This window comes from Podarcis cretensis, assembly GCF_951804945.1.
Source record: "Podarcis cretensis genome assembly, chromosome: 2".
In the NCBI taxonomy this organism is placed as follows: Eukaryota; Metazoa; Chordata; class Lepidosauria; order Squamata; family Lacertidae; genus Podarcis; species Podarcis cretensis.
Window position 1 is genome coordinate 55752945 of NC_137171.1, and position 27019 is coordinate 55779963.

At 41.3% G+C, this 27019-nt stretch overlaps 1 protein-coding gene across 10 annotated transcripts in view; it reads right to left on the bottom strand.

The window, feature by feature from the left end:
• Nucleotides 1-27019, bottom strand: part of ARHGAP26 (Rho GTPase activating protein 26) — a 215783-nt gene that overhangs the window by 149171 nt on the left and 39593 nt on the right. For 8 of the 10 annotated variants that reach the window (XM_079967947.1, XM_079967952.1, XM_079967949.1 and 5 more), the window contains 5 exons: nt 10055-10150; nt 8922-8983; nt 6902-6973; nt 4996-5097; nt 1941-2051 (listed from right to left, as the gene is read on the bottom strand). In XM_079967947.1, coding sequence (XP_079824073.1) covers nt 1941-2051; nt 4996-5097; nt 6902-6973; nt 8922-8983; nt 10055-10150 — 443 coding nt within the window. Of the gene's footprint in view, nt 1-1940; nt 2052-3185; nt 4142-4995; nt 5098-6901; nt 6974-8921; nt 8984-10054; nt 10151-27019 lie in introns of those variants that run through there. The other 2 variants (XM_079967956.1, XM_079967948.1) reach the window with 2 other exon arrangements.

Here is a 27019-nt window from a genome sequence, read left to right on the forward strand (position 1 = left end):
ACCCCGGGTTGAAGTAGCTTCAGGTTAAGCATTTTCGGGTTGTGCTCCACGGCAACCCGGAAGTAACGGAGCGCGTTACTTCCTGGTTTCGCCGCTCACACAGACGCTCAAAACGACGTCATGTGCATGCGCGTACGCGGCGAAACGCAACCCGCACACGCGCAGATGCGCAGTGCGTTCGCTTCAGGATGTGAACAGGGCTCCGGAACGGATCCCATTTGCATCTAGAGGTACCACTGTACTGATAAGAGTACTGTGGACTTTATTCCTTCAAAGCTCCAGGATAAAAGGAAAGGATACCCACCCAATCTTCATTTTATAATAATGGAAACACGGCTCAGATGCAGTCAGTAGTGTTCCAGGACCATAAAATCACAAAAGCTATTTTGAGGAATACATGAAATGAGCAGGTCTTTTTTTTTTTTTATTGTTTGGAGTGAGTAATAGGCAAACCTCTCTATTCAGAAGCTACTAACATACGCTTTCAGAACATAAAAACCTTGTATACCAATGATGAAATTTTTGCCTAACAAAAATACTGCTTCAGAAGAGAATTGACTGAAAGTACTGCCTAGGAAAAAACGAGGTGTGGATCAGACAACTTATTAAATGCTACCTCAGTCATGAATGCACTAATGTTTCAGCTTCAGTTCTCTAGACAAGCCCTCTCAGGATATTTCCTGGATGGTGTCATACATTCCCTACTTGGATAAGGTGCTTGAGCATGTGGTGGTGGTCCAGCTTCAGGAATTTGTGGATGGGATTAATTACCTTGACCTCAATTTTAACTCATGAGCTATTGCTGCAATCTGCTCTGATTGTATATTTTATCTTTATGAACGCTGTTTTTATTGTGTTATGTGAACTGATCTTTCACCGTAATAAATTATCTCTCTTGTACCTTGACCCATTTCAGTCCTGATCTGCTTTCAGCACTGAAAGTGGCTCTGGTTATGTTGATGGTTACAGAAATAGTTCAGGAACGCAATATCTCAAGGACCGCCTCTTCCCATATGAAGGGACCCAAACCTTGTGGTCATCATCTGATGCCCTTCTTTGTGTGCCTTCTCTATGAGAGGTTCAGAGTGCGGCAACATGAGAACAAGCCTTTTCTGCGGTGGCTCCCCGGCTGGCAGGTGGCTGCAAGCAACTCCCACAGCCGGTTGTTCGGCAAGGAAAAAAATTCTGATCATCCCCTTTTTATTCAGTATTTACAGAGAGAGGTTTTGGAACACAACCTCTTGGAGGTTATGAACCACGGACTGAAGTCAGTTATAGGCTGAATGTCGTTAAACTAAGGTAAAGCTTAATATTGCTCTTAGTCAGAAGGCTGGCAAACCCAGTAATAGAGTCTCAGCCTGTCCTGGACTGTATTATAACCCACTGCCTTCTCGTTTCCTTTAATTTCTTTTTTACAATTCCGTGGACCTAAAAAATTACAGGACTCTACAGATTGTGCTTGTCAATTAGCGTCTATGGGGTTTAGCTGAAATCCTGTGAGGCAATCATATAATGTACAGAAGAGGTTAATAAAGTCAGCTCTGTTTCAACCAACCATTGCAAGAGGGAGGAAAACTGGGAGGTACTGTGATATTCACACACACACACTTCCAGGTGATTTGAGACCACACCACAAAAGGCAACAGGTCGCATCCTGCTTGGGTGTGAGACTGATGAAGGCCACATTAGTGACCCTATTCAAATTCAGACGATTGTCTCACAATTTATGAGAAAACAGAAGGCAATCTATCATTAATGCCTTTTTGGAAACTCAATCACTGTGACAAAATTGATTCTTTTTAAAGTGTAGGAGACTTCACAGCAGCTGTTTGTCAGTTTTCCCATCTGAACCGCAAGAAAGCAGTTGAAACCATCTCCAATACCTACTATACCGTAAAACAGTTCACAGGGTAACAATGAAAAGCCATGACTTTACTTACTGGTTCCACAAACTCAAACATCTTCCTCTCTTGAACTTCTTGCACTTTGAAGACATACTCAAGGGAGACTTCATAGAAGTGCTGTCGAACCAGGTCCACCTGGCTGTCTGCCTGTCAAATCACCATGTGGATTAAAAAGATACAAAGCAGCTATTAAATGTTAACATTTGGCACCAATATTACGCAAAGTGTGGCTTGCACAGTAATCTTCACAAAAGAAGGTTGAGTTCCAGAAAAAAGTAGATAGGACAGCCAAACATTATACCAAGTCCACAAGAACAATTACTCTCCATCTCACTGAGGAACCCTAGGCTCTGAAGGAATTTCAGGGTTTCCCAGAATGAATCTCCTTTTTTTTAAAAAAAAGGAAATAATTCCTTTTATTTGAATTATTCACAAAGAAACAGAATGAGATCTAAATTGGCACCAAATAGCTACTGCTTAGATTTCTCACAAGCTGTTGGGAGTTGTTGGTTGTTGGTAGTGTTATATTAATTTACATATTCATAATTTGTAAATCTATCTTCCTCTAAGGTCAGGAAGGCATACAGTGCATGCTTCTTCTCCCTTTTAACTTTACAACAACCCTACAAAGTGTAGGTCACTGGACCAAAGTCACCTAGTATACTTCAAGGCTGAGAAGGGGCATTGAACCAGGGTCTCTCAAGTTTAAGTAACTCAAAATGCAGCTTGAAGGCCTCCTTAGTGGTCATGCCTCGATTATGGGATGTTCCCCCAGTTACCCACCTTAGGATCTTTCAGGCACCAAATGAAGACCTCCTAATTCTCCTAAGCATTTGAATACATTTGTAACTATTTATACATTTATAAATATTGATGATTTTATGCTGCTTATTGTTTGGGCTCATGCCTGCTTTTTATGAACTTTTGAGCAGGTTGTTTTAAATCTATGACAGCTGACGGTATTTGTATCTTACCGATTTAGATTTGTGAAAACACCCAAGAGATATGGTTAAATTGAGCAGCATATGAAATACAAAAGTATAAAGTAAATACTAATGTTCACAAGGGTCCAGTGTACAAGGAGTGGGATACTCTTAAGTGAAGTCAATAAGACGTGGTGCCATATTAGCAGGCTTGCTAAGCAACTAAATGAATTCCAACCTCCCAGATGTTTGGCCAGCAGAAGAAACTCAGAGCTCTCAACACATGAACTATTGTCTTTGGCTGAGCCAGACACACCCGCGAAGCAGCTGTATGTTATTAATGAAGCACAGCACCCACTCTTCTAAAATTACCACAAACAACGAACTTCTCCACACACATTTGTCATTCTTCTGGCATGCTTCCCCTTCTGAAATCCTAGCTCAATAGCTAAATCCTCAGACATTTCAAGGCCGAGGCACCCCCGCTTCCATATGGAAGCTGAAAACATTTGGACATCTCATTCAAAATCTAAGGCACCTAAACCAAAATATCACTCAGGCGAAGATGTCACTCAGTCAAGGTAGCTTGAGCGTACAAAGAGCTTGTAAAGGTAAAATTAGTGAGGGCTCAGTGGCTATCAGGCATTCTAAGCACCAAATACAGAGGCATGTCTAAAATGGAAAGCTCAGAGCTCCTTCTGGCAAAAATAATAATAAAATGTTTAACGTAACTTCTTTTCCAAAAGTACCCAGAACTAAAGATGAATGTGAAAGATGTCCACAAGGTGGCACCATTATTCAGTGGTTACATACAAGAATTGTAACTGAAAGGAGGCAAACAATTAGCTAGTTAGTTCTAATTGATAGACAAAATTCAGCACTCCACCGTCTGACTGCCCTCACTAACTCCTCAGGTTTCTCAGGTCAAAACCGAGTAATGGCGGAAACAATGACTGGCAGAACTCGTGGGTGGGTGTGCTGTAAGGCACAAGGGTCCTCTCAGGGTCCACACCAGGCCCTTTAGGTCCCTATCCCACAGTTTTTCCTCAGTCATCCCTGCCATCTATCTCTGCCTCCCCTCAGATTAATGTATATTAATTCAGTCCACTGCTCCATCTGCCTCTTTCCTTCAGCGATACTGTATGTACACTCTTTGTTCCTTAGGTTTCATTAGAGTCCTCTGACTTTCTATTCAGGTCCTTGTCTGCCCTTCAGAGCTCCTCCTCACAACATTTTTTTTTAAATCTCCGCAAACTAGCTATTGTTCCTCTCTTTCACAAAATAGAGGTTTTTGTTGCCAACAGCCTTGCCCTCTTGAGTAGCCAGGATGTTCCCAAACATTCCATTACCTCAGAAATTTCACTACCCACAAGTTTCACTAGTCCAATATTCACCACAATTACTGCACAACAGCTAACCATCAAACAGCTATTGGATGTGTTCCCCAAATATTAGAGATCGACTGGGTTGATCTTGAGATTCCAATAACTTGTTGTTTTTTAAGTAAATCAAACGGTTCCTCAGTCTGCCTATCCTTTGTTTTACACTGACTGCAGTTCTCAAAAAAATGATTAACATGCCACTGTCTTCAATTTCATTGTTTTTACATTATTGAAGGATCACATTCTCTTGGCTACAGCAAGTTCTCCTTCCCCCTTTCATTCTGGAGGTGAACCCCTGAATCTTAAAATTATTTATTTTAGGAACAAACAACACATTTTAAAAAACAATAATGACTTCAATGTAAAGGAAATCATTGCAGGAGACAAACAGGAAGAAGGAGTTTAATTCTTTCCTACTCTGCCACAGTCCCAGCAAAAATCCCCCTCCAACAATGCTTTCTACATCCGGAGGAAAGCTTCCATTGGCACCAACAGCAGCTTGACTCCAGCAGCCAATATGTATTTCACTTAACAGATTCATAATCCATGCCCTAACAAAGCACAAAACAAGAGCTCACGTAGTCTCAAATTCAAGAGTTGTTTTTGTTTTTTAAAATTGCAAAAATGTGTTTTAACATATTGTGTTGTCTGGGATCTTAAAACCAAGTTCCAGAAACTTCAGAAAAGGCCTTTCTTTCTCATTGCAGCCTGAGCCCTGAAGTGCATAAGCAATTAATGGGGTCCATAACAGGGAAGCGTGACAAGAATACAAGAAGCCAATCTCACCTCTTGAAGTTGGGATTCCTTCTTCTTGGAAGACAGGTTTAAGTGCTTTTCTAACACACCACAATATTTCTCCGTCTCCTTGTCGTATTTTTTCTTGGCTTCCTGCCAAAAAATGTCATATACATATCAAGAATAATTGCATTGCCGCAGTACTTCAGCATGTCAAAGGAGGGTTGAGCCAAATGCTAACATGTTGTTTTATTAATTTTATTAATAATTAATTTTAATTAATTTTAATAATTCTAAAAATTTAACATAAAATTTTACTGTACTACAACTCCCATAATCCTCACCCCAGTCATGCTAGCTGGAGTCCAACTACATCTAGAGGACACCATATTGACTACCCCTGTTTTAGGTTATGGCCTTCGCTAACATCAAATTAATTCCACCGCCTTGTGCAATTCGATTCCAGCTCTGGTGTCACTCCTAGGTGACGTTGTAAATCAAACACCAAAATCAGAGCCTCTTCAATAAAGAGTTTACAAGAAGCCTCTGTTTTACAAGAAGAAAGGCTGAAGGAAAGTGAAACTGGCAGAAGCCCATATATCTTAAGAGCAGCAACAAGTTGTTATAGTAACAAAGCAAGACAAGACAGAGGACAAAAGGTACAATGCCTCACAGAAACTGAGTAAAAATTAGAGCTGTGCCTAATCGCAGAAATTTCTGAGATGAAAGATGGGGTTTTAGGTTGAGAGACTCCCCTGAAAATATAGCAGCAGACTTCCCGCTGCTGCTCTCCTGCTTTCTCTTCCCTCACTAATGTCAGCTAACGAACAAGCCCATGAAGAATGCCAAGGCATCATGGTGCTAAGTAGTGTGTATTCCTGTGCATTTTCAGCAGCGATGGACAACATCCAGTCCCTGGGCATAATCCACTACTATTATTATTAATAATAATAGTATTAGTATTAGTATACCATTCTTCATCCAAAGATCACAGGGCAGTTCACAACATAAAAATACAAAATGAGAACACAAAATACATAATAAAACAAAAACAAACCAATAACCTTCCCCCTCCCCCAAACCCATAAAATGTTAATCTGCCAAAGGCACAGTGATAGAAAAACCTTTTTGCCTGGCACCTAAAGATACATAATGCAGGTGCCAGATGAACCTCTCTGGGGACACTATCCCACAAACGGGGAGCCACCACGGAAAAGGCCAGTTCTTGTGCTGCCAACCTCCTGACCTCTCATGGAGGAGGCACATGAAGAAGGGCCTCAGATTGCAGGGTCTGGATCAGTTCATATAGGGAGAGGCGGTCCTTGAGGTATTCCAGTCCTGAGTCATTTAAGGCTTTATAGGTCAAAAACAGCACTTTGGATTGGGACCAGAAACTAATTGGCAGCCAGTGCAGTCAGGCCATCTTGCCCTGGTGAGCAACCTGGCCACTTAATTCTGTACCAGCTGCAAGCTGTCTTCAAGGCCAGCCCTTCATATAACATGTTGCAGTAATCTAACCTAGAGTTGTACCAGAACATAGACAACTGAAGTTGTAGCTTGCTTTTGCTGTGTATCTTTACTGACTGCTTTTCAGGGGAGGGGGCAATTTGACAGTTTTATGGTTTTATTATTGATATTCTGTAAATTGTCATTGTGGTAAGGTGTCTTCGGTGGGCACTACCCTGTACAATAGCCTTGAAATATTTTTTTTTAAGCGTAAATAAATAACATATACCTTATATACCTTATATAAAAGGCTAGGCTTAGGCAGAGGCTTTGCTTTGCTGCTGTTAAACAAGACAAAGTTTATGCTGGACATTATAGGATGCAGCAAAATACTATAATCGAGGGATTCATACATTTTTCAAAATCCCAACATAATACGTCTGTTGTGACTTTCAAACCTCCAGCATAGACAAAGGGTTTCAAGATTATCATTCGCCACTTCTCTACCTACCTTAGCAGCACCAATTTGCTCCTTACGAAATTTCTCCAGAGGTGTGATTAAGACCTCACCAGCATTCTCAATCTGATGACAGTAAAGAAAAAACATTCAGACTCCTTCATTCTGATATATGCTTCCTAACTCCTGTGCTCAATTACTAGAATTCGGTTTGAATATAGGATATTTTTCCCTCCTGAGAAACTTGTATGACTCAGAAATTTGCAGACCATATAATTAAGGAGGATAACATAAAAATAACTGGCATTTACATGTAAATACTTCAAGCAGGGACAATTCACAAGCAGTACAATATGCCTGAGAGTGTGATCCTATGTGTTGATTCAGCAGCCCCACTGAGTTCAATAGGACTAACACCCAGGTTAATTGACATAGGATTACAGCCCTGTTCACCTAGGCCCTTATAAAACAGAAGGAAGTTGTGGCATTCCACAGTTTGAATAGCTCAACCCTATTCAATATATTGTTTTGTGGTGCAGTTTTTTCTTAGTTTGAAACATTTATTTGTTTAACAAAAAAATTATATGCCGCTTGCTTGAAACTTCTAAACAGTTTACAACAAATAAACTTTGAACACTCAGACAACAGTAACAAGATAGAGTGATGAAGTCCCGCAACAGTTAGGGTAAATATTAGATCCTGAAGCAATACACACACACACACACACAGAGAGAGAGAGAGTGAGTTAGTTCTAAATTTCCAAAGTGGGGCAGTAAATGAGGTATTGACTCTGGGCTTGGCAACATGACTGATGAATCTTGCTGAGAATTCAGTTTTCCCCTTCAAAATTTATCTCAGCAGTCTATACCTGTGAGAGTTTAAATCTGATTCCTTCCATCCAAATTTACAGTTTAACATCCATGCGTGCCCATACATGTGGGCATTTACTATCCCAATATACTCACAGGACTGGACCTTCTTGGCTGCAGTGCCCAGCTTACTGAACTCCGTATGTGAAGATGTAATTGGCCCCCTCCATAGTCGTTCTGTTAGCACCTCTCTTTATTGCCAAGCTTCTGGGTTGAGATTCTCCCCCCTGCTAGTGTGAATTTTAGCTCTTCTACCTTACCACAATTTATATTGTGCTTTTCTTTTCTAACTGTGTACATGTGTTTCTGCTGAGCTGATCAACAGGTGCTTGGACACAGTAGCAAGAGAAACTGGGATCTAGCTCTTGAAGAAAGAGAAAGTGTGCAACTACCACAGGCATACATGTGTGTGGGTGACGGTGGCATCTGTCTGTTGCTGAGTTATTGGAAGTATCTGTGAGGATGGAAAATGTGGACACACTCAGCACATTTGGCCCATCTCTACAACAACTTCTACATTCAATGCTATCAGGGAAACTTTACTCCAAGCGAGAGCAAAAATGTATAAACAAGCTGTACTGGATAATTGGGTCTTTGTTCTCCGAGTGCCAGACCAACTGGATTCAGTGGCAGGCAGTTCATCGTGGCTTGCCCTCCCTGTTATGCTGCCAAGACTTACTCCCAAAGGGATGAATATTGCTATTCTTTGAGGAACAAAAGCTGACAATTCTGGCTGTTGAGCTATACCATGGCCATTGGCCAAAGCAGGCAAGAGCGGCACAGAAATTCTTCACAGTCTTCTTCCCATGGCCAGCAGATATATCAAAGCCTTGACACTGCACAATGTATGCCAGGGGGTGAGGATTCTGTGGCCCTTCAGATGTTGCTGGAGTACAGCTCCCATCATCCCAGACCAGGCTGGTGGGAGCCGATGGGAACTGGAATCCAACAGAACCTGGAAGGCCACAGGTTCCTCAGCAAAATGCACCACTTTGACTTCTAAATATAGCACACTTACAGACCCTAAATCATTTATGCCAAGGAGACACTCTGCTCAAAACAAAATTTTACATGGCTGCTATTTCACCTAGACCAGACTTCAAGTTTTGCCAAGGATTGTTCCTTCCCCACTTCCATTGCTATAACTCCCAAAAGCTCATCATCGATTTTCCTCACACATTATTTTGCATACACAAAGTCCATACCATGCGCATGCGCTCATCTTCTAAATTTCTAAGAACAGCAGCAAACTCTTGCAGGGATTTTGCTGTGGCAGGGGAGATAGAAAAACACAAGTTTGGTTACAAAGAAGGACTGCTTTCAATATATGCTACCACACATTTCAATTTTTATAAGGCACATGCACATTAAAATGTAAACGAGGAGGGTTTCTGTTCTACCCAGCAAACAGAAACACTTGTGCTGGTGGAACAACTGTAACAGTGTGGTGCTAAATGTTTTCCAGCAGAAAAATGAAGAGCAACCCATCCCAAAATGGCCCCTGGAAGAACTAATAATAGAAATCCTACTTGAATAGGTCGGCTTGTCATTTTTTCAAATCCAAATATCAACACACTACCTGTATACCTCCAAATCCTCTGGAGGATGGGGAATAGAATGAGAAAGGGGGTTGAAGTAAAGGGGTTTTCTGCCCAGTGTTGAATCAGGCCCCCTAGCCAACTACGTTTGCTCTTTATAAAAACAAAACTGTAGGAGAGCCAAACATGGCTCACCTGCTGTCTTGCCAAGTTGCACCCTTATTTTTATCTTCCAAAAACAGTACAATAATGCTTGATTCAAAAAGTCATTTGACACACATGGTTGAGGACACATGTGCAGTATTCACCTATTTTAATTACATATAATTTGTCTTATTAGTGTAACTACTCCGTAATATTCTGGAATAAAGCAGGCTAAAAAATATTGCCTGCAGCTTTCTGAAACCATAACTAAGGGAGCTAATTCTGGTTCAGGCAGTAGGTAAACATAATTCCATTCTTCATTTACATTTACTTTGTTTTGTCTGATAGGTGTACAACTGCCCACAGAATATTACAGCCTGCACTTTCAGATGGGGAACTTATATTCAACGTCTATTCCCTCACGGACCTGAGAAGCTAAACTAAAAGCAACCAGTGCTCTTAGACCTAAATCATCACTTTTGGACAACCTCTCTTAACCAGCTGAAAAAGTGATGACTAATTATTTACAGACTCATTATTTGCTGGTCTACTGTGTGTGGCATTTTACACATATGGGAATTCCTCCTGCTAAAGCAACTGAATTAGCCAACTTGTACCAAATGCTCCAGCGGCTTCTGAAGCCTGCCCACACTTACCTATGCAAATTTCATCATCTGTTTCTGCATCTCCTATACATCGAAATTTGAAATCATTCAAAGAATCTGCAAACTTCCGCTTTGCTGAAGACAGATCTAACACACACACACACAAAGAGAAGAGAGAAAAAATTATGCATCCATATTAGGTAACAAGATGTAGGCTACAAGAATCTAACTTCCTTACGATTTTAGATTAATCTCCTTCAACTCAGTTATGCTCAGTTCGAAAGCACACAGGGCTTCTCCTCACCTTAGAAAAACCTCTGAAGGGAATTGTATTGGCACATAAATAAGCCTCAGACTAGACCCCACTTATAATTGGGGATGTAGAATTGTCTTACTACTAAAGCTTGATTTATGTGCATGGCCACACTACTCAAGAACTGCAAGACTTTTTAAAAAACATTCTACCATTTGACATATGTAACCATGCACTAGGATGGAATTCTTGCTTAAATCTAAGCAGCCTTGCTCAAAAATAAATATTGGAACAGGAGCAGGATTTTAAAATGTTCTAAAGAGGCAAATAAGCATTTTTAAGCCAGCTGCTTAAGTCACTAGCACTCATTCCAAAATTGCCTTGTTCCAAACTGGAGAGTGCAGGTTGCTAATGCTAATTTTCCTATTACTATACTAATACTGTATCAAGGTGGATAAAAATCAAATGACATTTTAATTTTAAAAATAAATATATTAGCTCAATATTTCAATAATGAGAAGTCCCTGCATCAATTTAAAAAAAAAATTCTAAAGGAAATCTGGATTTAATATAAGTATATTACTAGGGTCTTAGAATTCTTTATACCTAAAAACTAAATATTTGAAACAGATTGGGTAATAATCACAAACTTTTCCATTTTCCATAGAGATGCAACAGCTGCAACGGTTGTAGCTTACAAGCTCTGCTGTTATGAGATAGGAAACAACCCAACACTGCCCTTCTCAAGAATGGAAATACCGGCATGGGGAGCAATGTAAAAGGAGTCAACATTGTGAGTACCCAGGGCTAACAGAATTGCCTTTAATTACTTAAAATAATTATTCTACCTTGCCTTATGCATCCAGGTTGCTTGCTGCATTTCTTCCCACCGCCCAAAAAAATACCACTATAGTGTTATTTTCAACAATGCAAATAAAATAGTTCGCACATTCTATGTGACCCCAGTCTGATAAGGACAGGAATGTTCCTTTGATACCAATATTGAAATGTCACACCATTCTCAGAAAGGCTTCTGGGAAAGGAAGACTTTAGTGGCAGGCACAAAACACACACCAGACACCTACAGAAAAAAGACAGATAACTCCAGCCTTCATTCCCTGCACAAATGCTTGCCCTTATCCCCGCCCCCCCACCACACACACACACACACACACACACACACATCAACCTTCCTTATATATACCATGGCTGTGAAGAACTTAAAAGCCCAGATATCAAAAAACACTGACACTTTGATTTCTTAGGACAAAGACCCTAGAGGCTTTCAGTGCACTGCAGAAAGCTGAATTCAGAATGCAGATGCAGCATCCATCTGCACAATACATTTAGAACAGTAATCATACAGTCATGGCTACCCCACAAAGAATCCTGGGAACTGTAGTTTGTTAAGGATGTTGAGAGTTGTTAGGACATCCCAGTTCCCCTCACAGAGCTACAATTCCCAGGGTGGTTTAACAATCAATCCCTATTTCCAGGGAACTCTGAGAATTGTGATTTTGTGAGGAGAATAGGGGTCTCTGAACCAGTGTTGGAAATCCCCCACGCGCCAGGTGCGTTTTGCTACTGGCATAGGTCCAATTGCAACTACATGGAGATTTCTGGGCACCAGATTGGCGGCTGACATTTCCATTGAGCCAGGACTTACGTACAGTCCTCCCATCATCACATCAAGGAAAGTAAGTGCAGAGCTGAGCACAGATATATTTGACTGTGTTGCAGCCTTTCCACAAGCCACCCAAATGGAACGAACAAGCCACAGTTTAAAAAACTCTGCCTTAGTCCATAGTGAATACCATTTCCATTTCCACCATGCGTGTTTCTCCTTCTTGCACACTGGGACAAGTGAATTGTTCTAAGGACAGGCTCTAGTCAAGCAATGTAGCTGAGATCATAGAAGTGTAGAATTGTAGTGCTGGAAGGTCTCCCCAAGGGTCAATCTAGTCCAACCACCTTGCGAATAGGCATTCTGTAGTTCAAGGTGCCATTTGGCACCCAGCTCTCTCTCTCTCTCTCTCTCTCTCTCTCTATATATATATATATATATACACACACACACACACACACGGACGCGGGTGGCGCTGAGCCTCTTGGGCTTGCCGATCAGAAGGTCAGCGGTTCGAATCCCCGCAACGGGGTGAGCTCTTGTTGCTCAGTCCCAGCTCCTGCCAACCTAGCAATTTGAAAGCACACCAAAAAGTGCAAGTAGATAAATAGGTACCACTCCGGTGGGTAGGTAAACAGCGTTTCCGTGTGCTGCTCTGGTTTTGGTGTTCTGTTGCACCAGAAGCGGCTTAGTCATGCTGGCCACATGACCCGGAAAAACTGTCTGCAGACAGACGCCAGCTCCCTCGGCCTGTAAAGAAAGATGAGGGCCACAACCCCAGAGTTGTCTGCAAGTGGACTTAACTTTCAAGGGTCCTTTACCTTTTTAATATATATTTCTGAGTTTTTAACACTGTTTGAAGGGCTGTCCACGGGACAAAGAACCATAAGAAGGGGCAGAAGGGGCCTTGAAATTGCCCATCCACAGCTAGCACCTGGGTTGCAGACTGAGCAAAGAGGCACACAGGCCAGTCTTCTCCAACTACGGTAAGGTGTAACAGAAATACAATACAGGAATTATTTTCAAATGTCCATCTATACACACAAATATAGCACAAATGTGTATCTTTTTTTAAAAAATTATCTAACATGTGTTTCTTTTTCTTTTTAGTCACTCTATTTCCAAAGATCAGAACAGGAGTTACACTCACATGCTTACAAAATAAGATATGGGACCAGTGCTGCAACTTCAAAATGACCCTTCCATTGATATGGAAAACAGCAAAGGAAACAGCAACCCTTAAGAGCGAAGAGTAGACCTGTGATTGCATGGCATGGAAGGCCATATGAAACTGTGTAAAAAAATAAAGAACCGCCTTTCAATAAATTCAATTAAGTCACATTAAAACAACAACAACAACAACAAAACCCCACTAGCTCTTCAGTTGCTACCAGATGTTATCCAGCAAAGCCTAATTTGAGTGGAACAACATAATCCACTTAATAAACCAAATCAGATAATCCCCAAGCCTTCCAAAAGGTTTTGTTTTGCAAGCAAGACCCACTTCTATGTTGTGCATATAGAATAACTAAACCCTCTCCGAAATGGAAGGGCTCACTAGGATTCAGAGGTTAACCTGTCTACTCAGAAGCTATGCCAGCTTTCTGTCATTCCATTTATAATAAGGAGGCAAATGTTAATTACACACAGAGTCATTTCCTTTTCTGTAAGATGCATGCTGACCTCATGCCACCGAGTTTGTTTGCAGAGTATTCTGCTACACTTTAGTCTTCTATGCACACACATCCATAAGCTAGAGTGGTGGTTTGACTATATTATGTGTTGTGAATTCCCATTCAAAATGGATTTACTACATCATCATTCAATCTTGTTGGCTCCTGGGAGGAATCCAAGCGCCACATTCCACCAGAAAAGGGAGGAATGGAAAGAGACTAGTATAATCTGCCAAACACACAAAGTGGAGCTCAATAAACTCCTTTAAAAACAAAAAACATGAGCAGGCAGCAACCAAGACTCAGCAGAATTTAGGGATTAAACAGTCACTATTAAAAGGGGGAAACAACATTCTCAACAAGTGCAGTTCAGAGAAACCTCAAGAGAACACAGTATGGTTAGATTTCAGTATTCCCCAAAAAACATATTCAAAAACAAAGCCACTGGACACCAGTGAGATGCTCTTCAGTACTCTATAGGCAGGAGGAAACAAATTTGGAGTGCAATTTTATTACTGGAAGTGAGCTCTGTCAGTTGTTTATGTAGAAGTAAGCCTTATCTGTTCAACCAGGCATTGTAGTTAAGTGTGTTGAAAGACTGCAGTCCTGATTTTCTTTGCATACCTGGTTGAGAAAGACTCTTAAAGCAACCAGGTTTAGTCTGTGTGCAAAATGAACCAAAATACCCAACAGAAACATTTAAACAATTGCTTTACTTATTTTTATTTATCCAAACACTTATACTCATAAATAAATGCTTCATTATAAACCATTTACAAGTCAATAAAAGCAACACAGATTCTGCCATTAGGCATAAAATGTATTTTAAAAAACGGGGTGGGTATTATACTTAATAAATATTGCAATAATATACTGCACCAAACTTGGGAGGCATGGGCAGAATTGCAGTAGCATTTTGGAACTCAGCCTAATGTGGCACTTTCAATTCATTCCATCAACTTGAAGAAGTATGGGAAATCTCTTACTTTGCCACTAGATGGCAATCTGCAACACCAATCATTAACATGGGCACACACAACTGAAAATTCTAACACTCCCCAATTTCCAGATTGGCCTAGTATTTAATTTCCTTTAATTCAGCGCTTCAGATTTTCTCAATTTGGAAAAAGAAAGAAAGATGCCGTGCTATTTAAACATGTGTGCAAAGTCTGCTTGTGGGCAGAACACACACAGATGCAATCACCCCAGTGACTGATCTCAAGGGGGAGGGTTGCAAAATCTTTCAGTGGCAATTTTCAGTCCTTCTATCCATGTAATAATTTGGCCTGCACCAAGGGGCAAAACTATTAATTCATTCAGAGCGAGGACAGGAAGCACAATTCTTACTTTTAATTTGATTGGGAATTTGCTTTGTGACATCAACACACTGCAAAACATGCTGGTAGTTGAATGACATTGTCATCATCATCATCATCATCATCATCATCATATCTCTCTCCCCCTCCCTCTCTCACAACCAACACACACTGTGATTCCCAGTTAGGTGGGCTCACTGTTCCCAGGAATATGTCAACGCAGTGGAAGGATTGCAGGAAGGAGGGATACAGTGATCAGTCAAGGAAGGGCAGCAAATGGCTTGGGGAAAAGATGGGGGCAGAAACTTCAGAAAACGACTAATGGCTCACAAAGCGAGACAGGTGCCTGTATGTTTTGACCCACAATAAAAGTGAAAGGAAAGTTAATTTCTTCATCCCAAGAATCTGAGATTTAGTGGCTTCTAAATATTCTTTCAAACATATCAGCACACATATTTTTACATAGTAGTTTGTTACTTTCTTAGAATCTGTTTCCTTGAAAGTGATTTTTACAAACACATGGAAATAAAATTAAGACCAGTGTCATTTCAGGCCTCAGACTGCACACTTAGAGAGGTTCTCCCAAAGAAATAGTTTTTCTCCTCATTAATATTTCCCATTATTCATCTGGTTTTCATGAAAAGAAGCAGTTTTTCCTTAATGAATGGAAGAACTCAATTATAAAGTTATTCAAGAGACCCTTAACCAGAGCTGTGGAGGAATTTCCATGCAGAAACACAAATGAAACAGGATATAAAACACATTCCCCCCCCCCAAAGTGCTTGCACAATCCTGTTAAAAACTAGATAAAACAAGACTTTACGAGATCATAACAGATTTCAGCACTCTTCAAAATGTTCACTTTTTGATTCTGACATGTCCCCAAGGGAAGGGCAGTTCACAATCGGAGGCTAGCCAACAGGAATGCCTCTACATATAATTAAGTTTGGCACGCATTTAAGTTTGGCAAAGCGCAGGCTAATATCCACACAGTGCTAAACTTGTCACATGGACCTGTCACAGACCACCTTGCTTTTACGGAATGGATGCAGAACTCCCTGGCTTAAATGTGAGAGAGTGAGAGATCTCACATGTTGCAGCATGCAGGAGAGATCTCACATGTTGCAGCATGAAGAAGGTAGGAGAGGGAAAGCTTTAAGGGCCCTTTCGAAGAAGGTGCAAAATGACAAGAAGCTAGACCTAACAACTCGTCTACTTTAATTATGATTCAGGGGATGGTAGTTCTTTGGTTATTTTGTGTGTGTGTCTTTTTTTAAGGGCTGTTCTGCAAAACACAACATGCATTTTTCGACAGAATCATGAAAGGGAACTCCCCTTTTTCATTTACAGTAAAAGTTAGAAAAGGGTACTTCTGCAATGTCTGAGTTTCAACACAATCTGAAGTAATTGCTGCATCACTGTGTTCTTAAGCATCCGCCCCTACAACTTCCAATGCTTTAAACAGGAATTAGAGAGAAGAAACAGAACTACACTTATAGCACCTACTGCGCTGTAATGGGGGGGGGGTCACAGAAAGGACACAAATTGGGCCTTAGCACCAGAGAATACTTCTGCATCATTTTATCAGCCACAGCACTTAGGGAGTTGCACACACCCCAGCAGAAAACAAAGTTTCCTACAGTGAAATTGATTGGTCAGCCGAAATTTCTTTTCTTAAATGCACAATTATTCAGCATTTTCATCAAAAGATAGGGGGGGAAATGACTTCTTCATGGATGTATTGGGGGTTTGTGGGGGTATGGGAGAGAGAATACCCTGAAAGACAATAACAAAATTAATGGATATATATTTTTACTAAATGTTTTTGAGTATTATCAGGTGTTATGAACATTAAAGAAAAGATTTGCAAGACCAATTGCTAAAATATTTAAATGTGAACTTTTGGAAGAAAATAGGGAATTTCCCTAAAACCATTACTGGGTTATTTGTTTTACTTCCTGACATTTGCATCACTCACTTCCTCCATCAGGGGATTCTCAACATGGCATACATGTGGCTCTCTGGTGGAGTCTCAACCAGGCTCTGACCAGAACCAGATCAGCAAGGTGGTGGGTATTTATACCTTCATACTATACCCTGGGACCTGGGACTTGAAGGAAAATCAGTTGGTGTACACACACACACACACACACACACACACACACTAATCTGCATGTAGCAATTGCACATCCAGTTTAGAACTTCAACTTCCACCTCTCAGATTCCTCTTGAACAACTTCCACCTCTCAGATTCCTCTTGAACAGCAGCCTTCCAGAAGTTGTGCAGCTACAATGTCCACCAGCCCCAGCCAAAGGCTCCCCACCCCAGTGCCAATGGCTATGAAATCACATCTGCCTGTTGCTCTCTGGGCTGGCCTCCTCTCAGTTTTGCAACCCAGCATGCCCATTGAAAACAATGGGAAAGGTGGTTTAACTCCATAGCCGAGAATTCATAGTTATCTAAGTAAGATAATAAGCAAGTATATTCTTCTAGTTAAAAGTAATTTCAGAACTATCCTCCTTCCAGGACGGCTCACATACAGTACAGTGGTACCTCGGGTTAAGTACTTAATTCGTTCTGGAGGTCCGTTCTTAACCTGAAACTGTTCTTAACCTGAAGCACCACTTTAGTTATTGGGGCCTCCTGCTGCCGCCGCACCGCTGGAGCACAATTTCTGTTCTCATCCTGAAGCAAAGTTCTTAACCTGAAGCACTATTTCTGGGTTAGCGGAGTCTGTAACCTGAAGCGTATGTAACCCGAGGTACCACTGTATAACTGGATTATTATTAACATGGCTACAGGGTACAGAGTTGTAAAAGAGCCATAAAGCATCAGAGTTAGGCAGAAAAGCTTGCATAAAAATTCCTGCGGAGCAGGTTGTATACACTGCAGCATCCAGATCCATTAATACTAATTATAGTAGTTTAAAATGCAATAAAATAGAACCGCCCAAGGATATCCTTCTGCAGCAAGAGATATCTCTCCAGCAGGAGAAACTCCCTTTTGTTTTAATCATTAAGAGGGTAACTGGCCTAAAGCAACAAAACCGCTGTTCAAGAAAGAGAAAACTGAGCATCCTCAGAGAGTTTTCACTGCATGGGTGTTGGACGAGGCTGACACTAAACAATGGCTTCTCTCTACGTTTTTAAACAGAAACTGAAGGAGAAACTCCCTCCGGAATAGACAGCTCAATTTTTACAAATTTAATCAACTCTGGTAATGATTCCTCCTTTGCACCAACACTAAAGGAGAAACAAGGGACCAAAAATACTGTCTCTTCCTCAGCATCCTCCCAGCTGAACCTATTTAGATAAGTGTCATGCCTGGCTTCTCACTCTGTGTGTGGATTACAAGAATATACTGAATTTATCCCACAAGCCACCATTTGCGTGCAAGTGGTGCCCCATTTCACAGTCTGTCTGAAGGAACTGACTCGGCTCAAGACCAATTCCAGGTTTTAGCAACTACTTGAGAAACAGTTACAGATAGGTAGCCGTGTTGGTCTGCCATAGTCAAAACAAAATTAAAAAATTCCTTCCAGTAGCACCTTAAAGACCAACTAAGTTAGTTCTTGGTATGAGCTTTCGTGTGCATGCACACTTCTTCAGATATATAGATATATATATAGTGTATCTGAAGAAGTGTGCATGCACACGAAAGCTCATACCAAGAACTAACTTAGTTGGTCTTTAAGGTGCTACTGGAAGGATTTTTTTTTATTTTGTTTTGACTACTTGAGAAACAGAGAGTCATGTTGGATGGTATTATTACTATTTCCAAGACCTTGCATTCCAACACTATTTCTTCCTCATGACCAGCCTCCTTCCCTCCAAAATCAACTGCAATCCTTCAAATCAAAGCATGCTGCCGAATATCATCTAACAAAGATTTTTATTGTGCACCAGGAATAATAAGGCTTTTAGAACTGGGAGCTCATTTCTCCCTATAGGGCTGTCATATTTGCCCCAACAAAATTGATTCTGCACACACTCAGTGCATAGTAACTAAACATCAAAAGGGAGGAAGACTTTCCAATTGGTTTCATCTGAAGATTTCAAATGGGGAGGAAATACTACAGAGCAAAGCAAAACAACAAATACCCTTTCAATACATGTTTGTGGCAAATATGATAGATAAATGAGTTGGGGCAAATGTGGAGAATTGGCTGCTTCAGAATGAAAGAAGAAAAACACAGAAGACTTCAAACACAGTACCCTTTTATTTTCACACAACATAAAAGAAAAACAATTTGAAGGTTTGCGTTCCACATACAGTGTCAAACTTTTGGCCTATTCAGCCTGGCACTGTCTATGACTCTTCCAAGTTCTCTGGCAATAAAAGCACTGCTCCACAACAGTGACCAGAGGAGGAATGACCGTTGCGGGGAATGCAGAGAGAAGAAACACAATAAAACATGCCTCTCTCATACTGGTCTCTGCAGCCACAGCGGACACCGTCACCTTCCAACAGTTTGACTTCACCCCCAATGGCGCAATCTGCCATTGTCTCCCGAGACAGACAGATGCCAACCAGAGAGTCAGTTAAAAGAAGCAGCCAGAAACTGAACTTGGAATATTATACATGCAAAGCATATGCTCTTTGCCACTTTGCTGAGAAAGCAATTTCTTCGTAATGTGGTATTTTTTCCATGTAGCAACTCTTTCACACGTGTTGTACATGCAAAATCTGTACTGTATTCAAATCTTGCCCTCTCAGAAATATGTGTGTGACATTCAGTGAAGGGTTGTACAGCATTTCCAATGACGTTGTCCTGTTAGCGCAAGAACTTCCTCCTGTGCAACAGGATTTATTTTCCTCCTCTCCCAAGCACTCCTCCAAATCTGCTCCAGGGAGGGAAACACAGACCTTTTTTTTTGGGGGGGGGCGGCGCAGGGAGAGTAAATCCTATTTTGAAAGTGGAAGTCCTAGCCTAACGGGATGACTTCATTGGATAAAACCCTAAAACAGATTCTGGACTATGGTATCAGGAATTACAAGCAGTACACAATTTACACGCAGAGAGCTTTATCTTGGCATGGCACTGAGATAGGCAAGAACATGTGGGGGGTGTCTTTAGAATCCAAAGAGTTGGTCCACAGTATTTTCCACGGTAGGGGGTACAATTTCCATTGTCCAATTAGTTACACTGGGCATAAATCCAGGACATCTGGTTTAAGACATTAACATTTTATTAGGCATTACTGATGCAATGAGAAGCCAAAATCCATTTGAGACATGACTGACCTCATTATCTGATGCCACTTTTTATTTTCACCCCCTTCCTCCATCAATCAGGTTAAAGAAGAATCAACTGCTGTTTAGAGCAGCAAATCTCCCTTTTTGGAGCTGGCTTTTACAAATGTGTGTCTGTAAAAAGAAGCACACAGGTTGTGCTGCCATTGAACAGGACTTATGCATCTTGGACGAACAACTAATTGCACTCAGAACACTAAATCACCACTAGAAATTAATAAGGTTTCTTTGTTTTGATTAAGAAAGTTTGTGGATAAGTGTTTAGAATGAGACAACCAATGGCAGGACTTGTGGAACTGCTTAATGGTATTACTGCAAAGATATCATGTAAAAGAGACAATAACCGCTACACTAAACTGGCAAAAGCCAAACAAACATGAGAACTTCAAGCGTGCTTACTCAAAAAGGAACATGGATCTGTAAGATGCACAGATGTTATTTCTGTACTTCCTTTCAACAAATTACAGTGAGTTGCTTAATAGCCTTATATTTAAAACAGGAAATACACATCTTCCAGAGTTTATCCTTCCTTCCCTTTCTTCCTTTGAAGTCAGAAGGAATGGGAAGTTGAAAATTCATTTGCAGCAAAGAAAGTTAAAATAGTCTTTTAGCATAATCACCCACCAACACAGAGCCTTCTGCACCATATTTTAACCAGATGAGTACTGTGGCGGAGAACTGTAAACTATTAGAAGCGATACCACATTTTTCCATCCGTCTACCAGGCAATGGGGACGCAGGTGGCGCTGTGGGTTAAAGCCTCAGCGCCTAGGACTTGCCGATCGAAAGGTTGGCGGTTCGAATCCCTGCGGCGGGGTACGCTCCCGCTGCTCGGTCCCAGTGCCTGCCAACCTAGCAGTTCGAAAGCACCTCCGGGTGCAAGTAGATAAATAGGGACCGCTTACCAGCGGGAAGGTAAACGGCGTTTCCGTGTGCGGCTCTGGCTCGCCAGAGCAGCGATGTCACGCTGGCCACGTGACCCGGAAGTGTCTCCGGACAGTGCTGGCCCCCGGCCTCTTGAGTGAGATGGGCGCACAACCCCAGAGTCTGTCAAGACTGGCCCGTACGGGCAGGGGTACCTTTACCTTTTTACCAGGCAATGGAAAGCTGGAAACAGCCTGAGGTTTCCATGTCAACACCATAGCCATTGGGGCAAATTGATTTAGAGTAAATAGGGTACTGGACCACCAATCCCAGTCTGTCCATGGTCAATCTCCACCAGCTTGCTTTCCTACTTTCAACCTGTCCAGGGACTGGTACTGTCTGCAAGCCTCCTCAGCAGGGAGAAAGATGGAAACAAAGATAGAATTAGTTGGTAGTTCTGCTACAGTAGGTCTCCAAACCTTCTAAGCCTGCCAGTCTCAATGGGCACCAACTACTACTGATCATAGCACAAAATAGAGCATGGCTTCAGAATGATGGTAAACAAATATTCACAGGTTCTCCTTGAGGACTTAATAATATTAAAGGCTAGACCTAGTTTGATGAAAGGTAGTTCAAGTCTGCTCAAATTTCAAACAAAATTTCATCCCACGATTATTTCAGCATGATTTCCTTGTTCCTCTAACTGCAAACACTATCCTCTTGTTCCTAGGAGGCAGAGATCAAGGGAGCCACTCAAAAGACTAGAAATCAATTGGTTGCATCGACTGAACCATCAGCACTGGCTTGTCAATACTCACTCTGTTTAGGGAATGGGAAGATTGCAAGGAGAAAAAGCACCTGTAATGTTTCAACTAAAGAACCACAAAAGCTCCTCCTTATCACCCAGTGATCATAGCTGTTGGAGCACATGTTAGGATACGCCTTTTCCCATATGTTACAGTCTTAAAACAGAGATTATATTTTGAAAGGTAGACTGGTTATTGCTTATTTGTAACACTGCGCTTTGGTGCAATCTTTTGTCCTGGGGCTGACACTATCATGCATTCAAAGGTCATGTGAGAAGGTCTAAGGGTCATACAGGTTAGCTCCCCATGACCACGAAACTCAGCAGCTATGCCTACAGCTCAATCACATTTGGCGCATACACTAATCCACCCCCTTGATTAGAAGAACTCTATGCACAACCAACAGTAGTACACAGTGGCAGTGTGGCATGGGGCTAGCCCACACAGATCCACACGCCTTCACTTCTTCGAACATGTGAAGGGATCATATGAGCCTCTCTCTAATTAAACTGCAAAGCACATCTTGAATCACCATTTTAAGTCCTGCAAACTGAATTTTTACTATACACCACCAGCAGCTTTCTTCTTCTTTCATGCCTCTCTCTCCCTTTACCTCTCAGTTTAACAAGAGCTTAAAAAAAAGAAAAGATATATGTGAAACTCAAAAAGACAGCTCACAAATTTATGATTTTAAGGGGGACTTATAAAAAGGTACTTCAATGCTATTCCTAAGGCAGGTGGGGATTAATACATACATCATTCTATTTGTTGTATGTTTCCTTTCCCAAAAAAAGTGCTCAAGGCAGCTTACAACATTAAAAAATACATAAAAATCACATAATTACAAGTGTAACAAAAGTCATGAGCAATAAATAAAACATCAAAAAGTACATAATCAAATTAAATAATTTCCACATAAATCATAATAAGAAATAAAATAAAGATACAAAAAATAATAATATCAGTAACAGCAACAACTCCCACTGCCCAACAAAAACCCGTAAACAAAGCACCAGCTTCAGCTTTTGTAGCTGGAGTCAGTCCAGGCCTCACCCTCCCAGACCAGGTAGAAAAAGGCTTGCAACGCAGGGAGGACCTTTTGTTTATACACAGAATATCCAACATTTAGCTCATTTGGAATTCAAACTATTAGGAAGTTTTGATAACTCTAGAATTTCCAATATCAGGTCTCCATAAAATCACTGTTTAAGTCACAGGAAAACAATGAAAAAGGAGAAAACCAACTTTTGCAAAGTAACAACAGGCTGACTAATTAGACATGTCAATTTCCCAAACATCTCTGTTCCCAAACCATATTGTAGCTCTACATAATAGATACAGTTTCTTAAGATTTTAGTGACACACTGAAAGAAGAAACTAAACAATAGTTTAGGAACATCCTTAAAGAGATATACATTGCCAGTAGTCTGAACTCCCTCACAGTTGGTCAGCCTCATTTTCCAAAAAATGGGCATGGGATTTTATATATAGTATGGCATGTTTAGGGACATGGGTGGCGCTGTGGGTTAAACCATAGAGCCTAGGGCTTGCCGATCAGAAGGCCGGCGGTTTGAATCCCCGTGGCGGGGTGAGCTCCCATTGCCCAGTCCCTACTCCTGCCCACCTAGCAGTTCGAAAGCACGTCAAAGTGCAAGTAGATAAATAGGTACCACTCAAGCGGGAAGGTAAACAGTGTTTCCGTGCACTGCTCTGGTTCACCAGAAGCGGCTTTGTGATGCTGGCCACATGACCCAGAAGCTGTATGCTGGCTCCTTCGGCCAGTAAAGCGAGATGAGCGCCGCAACCCCAGAGTCGTCTGCGACTGGACCTAATGGTCAGCGGTCCCTTTACCTTTATCTTTATGGCATGGTTAACGTGTGGTCTTTCTATCACATAGGTACCTTTTCTGAAAGAAATTCCTTATGACTAAATCCTAAATTACACCTTGTATAAAATCTAGGAAGGCCACTGGGGGCGGGGCGGATAAAATGTTCTGTGGGCCAGAATAAGCCACTTCACTTTCTCTATTATAAACCAATTCTGACTACAAGAATACGTTCCAGTATTCAGGAGGGTGAGGAGCATATAAAATATGTTAAGGGCATACCAACTGCTCCATCATGCCAAACCCTATAATGAGAAGTAGATGTTGGGGATTTAAAGCACATGGGCAGCTACATACAGAATCCTTCTGCTTCTCTTCTTCCCTTCCCATCCATGAAACAGCTTCTATCCATCCCAGTAGGGCTTCAAGAGCAGAATTAACCCCTATCAGGAAGAGCACAGGAAAGGAAGGATGCAACACTCCTTAAAAGGTGTCTGAAAATCACCCCCACCTCATTTTGTAGGGATTTGTCAGCAATCCAGTCCTGACACACAATTTGGCTGCTTCATATCCAGCTTGGCCCTGAAGATACGAAGAATCTGTGATTTAGTTTCCATTCCTTAGCTCCAGATGCATTCCATTGTGAAGCTGGATTGATATACTACAGGGGTAGGCAACCTAAGGCCCGGGCGCCAGATGCAGCCCAATCGCCTTCTCAATCCGGCCCGCAGACGGTTCAGGAATCAGTGTGTTTTTACATGAATAGAATGTGTCCTTTTATTTAAAATGCATCTCTGGGTTATTTGTGGGGCCTGCCTGGTGTTTTTACATGAGTAGAATGTGTGCTTTTATTTAAAATGCATCTCTGGGCTATTTGTGCGGCATAGGAATTCGTTCATTATTGTTTTTTTCAAAATATAGTTTGGCCCACCACATGGTGTTTCAGTCAACGGCTGAAGAAGGTTGCTGACCCCTGATACACTAAGTCCTAAAGGTTTGGGGACCTGGGCTGTGTAGGCACTGCACCTTTTAAACACATTTAAAAAAACAATGTTTTCCTCAAAGAATTCTGGGCACTGTAGTTTAGCCCCTCACAGAGTTAACAGACTACATTTCCTTGAGGGAAATGCTCTGAATAGCCTTTAAAGGTACAGTGAGTATACAGCCCTGGTTACCTGAGGGAGCAGCTTCTCTCAAATCGAGCTGCTCCTTCACAGAGATCCACAGATCTCTCCTCCATGAACAATAGGCACCAGCCTTGCCTATCTTTTGGAGACTGCAGAAAGATTTCTAAATGTAACCTATCATTTTCTGTTTTTATTACCTAGTTTTCAGTAGTAAGTTTTCCGTTTATTCTACTGAAGTTTGCTGCATTATTTAAATTTGTTGTTTTAATGTATTCTGTACACAGCCCTAAAAAAAACACCTGCCTAGAGCTGCTTCAGCAAACTAAAGATGCCCTGTACATATTATAATAATGGAAAGAGCAAAAAGCATTGCAGAACTTCAAGCACAAACAGGTAAAATGCCGTGAAGGTCACCCAAATGCAGCACGGGACACGTAAGCAAAACACTTAGCCTTCAAGTTGCAGCATGAGTAGACAGAGAAAGCATCTCAAAGATAAATTCTATTCACCCTTTGCACTGAGTGGTACAACACATCCCTCAATGATAACTAGGAAACTGGAGCAAGCAATAGAGGACAAGTGCATATTGATAAATGCTACCATGCTTGCATCTAAGCAGGTACCAGTGTTAGGGGAGTGAGGGAAGAGAGTGATGGAAGACAGCGCTGTCTTGATGCAGTGAAGAGAGTATGGGAAAGGAATAATTCATTCCCTGGCTGACTTTTTGACCCTACCAATATTTACTAGTGCTAGTTGCAAAGTGAAAGCAATACACATTGCAAAAATCTTCCCAGAGCTATTTATCTGGCCGAGTGAAGCACTCTAAAGACTTGAAAGCAATAATGACTCACCACCAGATCTTCCCCCACTCAGCTGTCTCCTACTTCTACCCCAAAGCTGAGCTATGCAACATAGTGTTTTTTATGTAGAGCAGCTGTGAAAAAGCCGGCAATGCACTTGGAACTTCCTAAAGCAAAAGCCTTGGCAATGCAAGGAGAAATCGCAGTAACATCAGCACATGCAAGCAGAACTGAGTCATAATCGTATCAGCCATCCAGGCCTCTTGCTAGCGCTCCTGATTACCGGGTCCAAGTCGCTATCCATTTTAAAAACGGAAAGTACAATTCCAGCTCAAAATCAGTCGTGACAGAATATTCTAGAAATACTCCAGTTTCCATAGCAATACAAGTCAATGCAGAACTTAAATGAGGAGCACTGGGTGTTTTACACACCTCATACCTGCGTATTATCAACTCTCTGCTCACTTTAGTCAGCTGATTATGGCAACCTACTTCAAAACAAAACAAACAAAAAGGACAGTGTTTAAAAGCTTCCTGCTGCAATTGCATTAAGTGATTCTACTTGTCGGAGGGAACCATTTGAGTGACGATCTACAAACCATCTCCTAAGAATCTAGGAATGGGTATTTCCCACAGAGGACTGTTTCCCACTACATTTTCTAATACTAGTCACCACAGTCAAAGCATGTTATTCATACCAAATGTAAATAATCCAGTCCAAATGCTGATTAAACAAATGCTTTATATGTGCCTCCAAAAAGATGTTCCAAAAAGTTATTCAGAAGAAGAAGCGAGTGGAGAATAAAGATAGCCAACACTATTTTTTAAGTTACAGATAGGTAGCCGTGTTGGTCTGCCATAGTCAAAACAAAATAAAAAAATTCCTTCCAGTAGCACCTTAAAGACCAAGTAAGTTAGTTCTTGGTATGAGCTTTCGTGTGCATGCACACTTCTTCAGATACACTGAAACAGAAGTCACCAGACCCTTCTATATAGTGAGAAGGTGGGGAGGGGTATTACTCAGAAGGGTGGTGGCATTGGGTGATTGGCAGATAGCTGTGACGAGCCTGTTGACGACTCTTAACGACTGCAATAGGTCTTACAGGAAAAAGCAAGGGGTGACAAGGTGAAAAATTGCTTTGCAGTCATTAAGAGTCGTCAACAGGCTCATCACAGCTATCTGCCAATCACCCAATCCCACCACCCTTCTGAGTAATACCCCTCCCCACCTTCTCACTATATAGAAGGGTCTGGTGACTTCTGTTTCAGTGTATCTGAAGAAGTGTGCATGCACACGAAAGCTCATACCAAGAACTAACTATATAGAAGGGTCTGGTGACTTCTGTTTCAGTGTATCTGAAGAAGTGTGCATGCACACGAAAGCTCATACCAAGAACTAACTTACTTGGTCTTTAAGGTGCTACTGGAAGGAATTTTTTTATTTTGTTTTGATTATTTTTTAACTGGGCTATTA